Source organism: Stegastes partitus, unplaced genomic scaffold (genome assembly GCF_000690725.1).
Source record: "Stegastes partitus isolate 25-593 unplaced genomic scaffold, Stegastes_partitus-1.0.2 Scaffold2042, whole genome shotgun sequence".
In the NCBI taxonomy this organism is placed as follows: domain Eukaryota; kingdom Metazoa; phylum Chordata; class Actinopteri; family Pomacentridae; genus Stegastes; species Stegastes partitus.
Window position 1 is genome coordinate 1 of NW_007579773.1, and position 1,720 is coordinate 1,720.

General features: G+C 44.0%; 1 protein-coding gene across 1 annotated transcript; it reads right to left on the minus strand.

Moving 5' to 3' along the window:
- Positions 1 to 6: 6 nt before the first annotated feature.
- Positions 7 to 1,714, minus strand: LOC103373659 (gastrula zinc finger protein XlCGF17.1). The gene is made up of 2 exons (XM_008303613.1): positions 586 to 1,714; positions 7 to 417 (listed from the first exon to the last, which is right to left on the minus strand). The coding sequence occupies exons 1-2, from the start codon at positions 1,658 to 1,660 to the stop codon at positions 314 to 316; spliced, it is 1,179 nt and encodes a 392-aa protein (XP_008301835.1). The 5' UTR covers positions 1,661 to 1,714; the 3' UTR covers positions 7 to 313.
- Between the last annotated feature and the right edge of the window lie 6 nt (positions 1,715 to 1,720).

Consider the following 1,720-nt stretch of genomic DNA (forward strand, 5'->3'; position numbering starts at 1 on the left):
CTCCCCTCAGGAGGTGAACCGTACATTTGGTCTTAGGTTTACGTGAACAGCCCCCTACATAAGCCAGTGGTTAAGGTCATTCAGGAGGGGGATTCTTTTGGGCTTCAAATCTTCTCACAGGCGTCTGAGATGACATATCCAGATGTTCAGCCTGGATCTTCTCCTGGCTCCACCACCACCACAGTCCAGACTCCATCTGGTCTGATCATCCAGGTCTGCTGACATATTTCCTCACAATTACTGTTGAAGCACAGTCTGAAGCTGCTGTAAATCTTTAACCTGTTTAAATGCTAGTTTCCACAGAACAGATGTTTCAGGACGACGACTTCTCACCTGTGTGAGTTCTCATGTGGACCTTCAAATAGCTTCCTCCAGTGAAACTTTTCCCACAAGTTTTACAAGAGTACGGCTTCTCACCTGTGTGAGTTCTCATGTGAAGCACCAAGTTATCCTGACGACAGAAACTTTTCCCACATGTTCCACAAGAATATGGCTTCTCCCCATTGTGGATCGCTGTGTGCCTTTTATGTGAGGATGTGTTCGAAAATCTTTTCCCGCAGGTTTTACAAGAGTACGGCTTCTCACCTGTGTGACTTCTCATGTGGACTTTCAGATACGTGCTAGAAGTGAAGCTTTTCCCACATGTTGTACAAGAATGTGGCTTCACACCTGTGTGGATTTTCATATGACTTTTAAGGTGTGATAAGACAGTAAATCTGTTTCCACAGGTGTTACAAAGGTAAGGCTTCTCACCTGTGTGGATTCTCATGTGAACTTTTAAAACGGATCTGCAACCAAATCTTCTACCACAATCGCTGCATGAGTATGGTTTCTCTCCTGTGTGAGTTCTCATGTGGCCTTTCAAATAACTTCCTTGACTGAAACTTTTCCCGCAGGTTTTACAGGAATATGGCTTTTCCTCTTTGTGACTTGCTGTGTGTCTTCTATGTTTTGATTTGTCAGAAAATCTTTTCCCACAGGTGTTACAAACATATGGTTTCTCACCTGTGTGAGTTCTCATGTGGACCTTCAGAGTTGTGCTGGCAGTGTAGCTTTTGCCACATGTTGTACAAGAATACGACTTCTCACCTGTGTGAGTTCTCATGTGGATTGTCAAATTTCCTCCTGTACTAAATCTTTTTCCGCAGGTTTTACAAACGTACGGTTTCTCACCTGTGTGAGTTCTCATGTGGACTTTTAGGTGAGCTCTATAGCTGAAACTTTTCTCACATGACTTACAAGCAAACAGCTTCTCATCTGTATGACTGCTGTAATGTTTCTTCATGTCATACCTATTTTTAAAGGCTTTTCCACAGACCTCACATGTGAAAGTCTTTCTCCCTGTGTCACTGTCACAGTGACTCTCAGCCATGGGAGTGTTGTCTACATTGTTACTGTGACTGTTGTTTCTGTGATGTGTCTTCATTGGCTTCAGCTTTGCATTTGTATTTGGTTCTAAGTCTGCATGCTTACTTCTTTTCTGATCTGACCTCTCAGCTACAAAAATGTTCTGACAGAGTAGCTGGTAACTGTTTGGTTCTGTGTCACTGTGGTCCCTTTCCTTAGAACTAGGAGTTGCTATAAAGGCATCACTCTCCTGATTCTGCATAAGCAGCTCTCCTTCAAGACTGGTGCAGAGTCCCTCCTGTTCCTCTTTCATCTGTGGAGGCTCTGGGTCCTCCTGGTCCAGACTGGTGCAGAGTCCCTCCTGTTCCTCTTT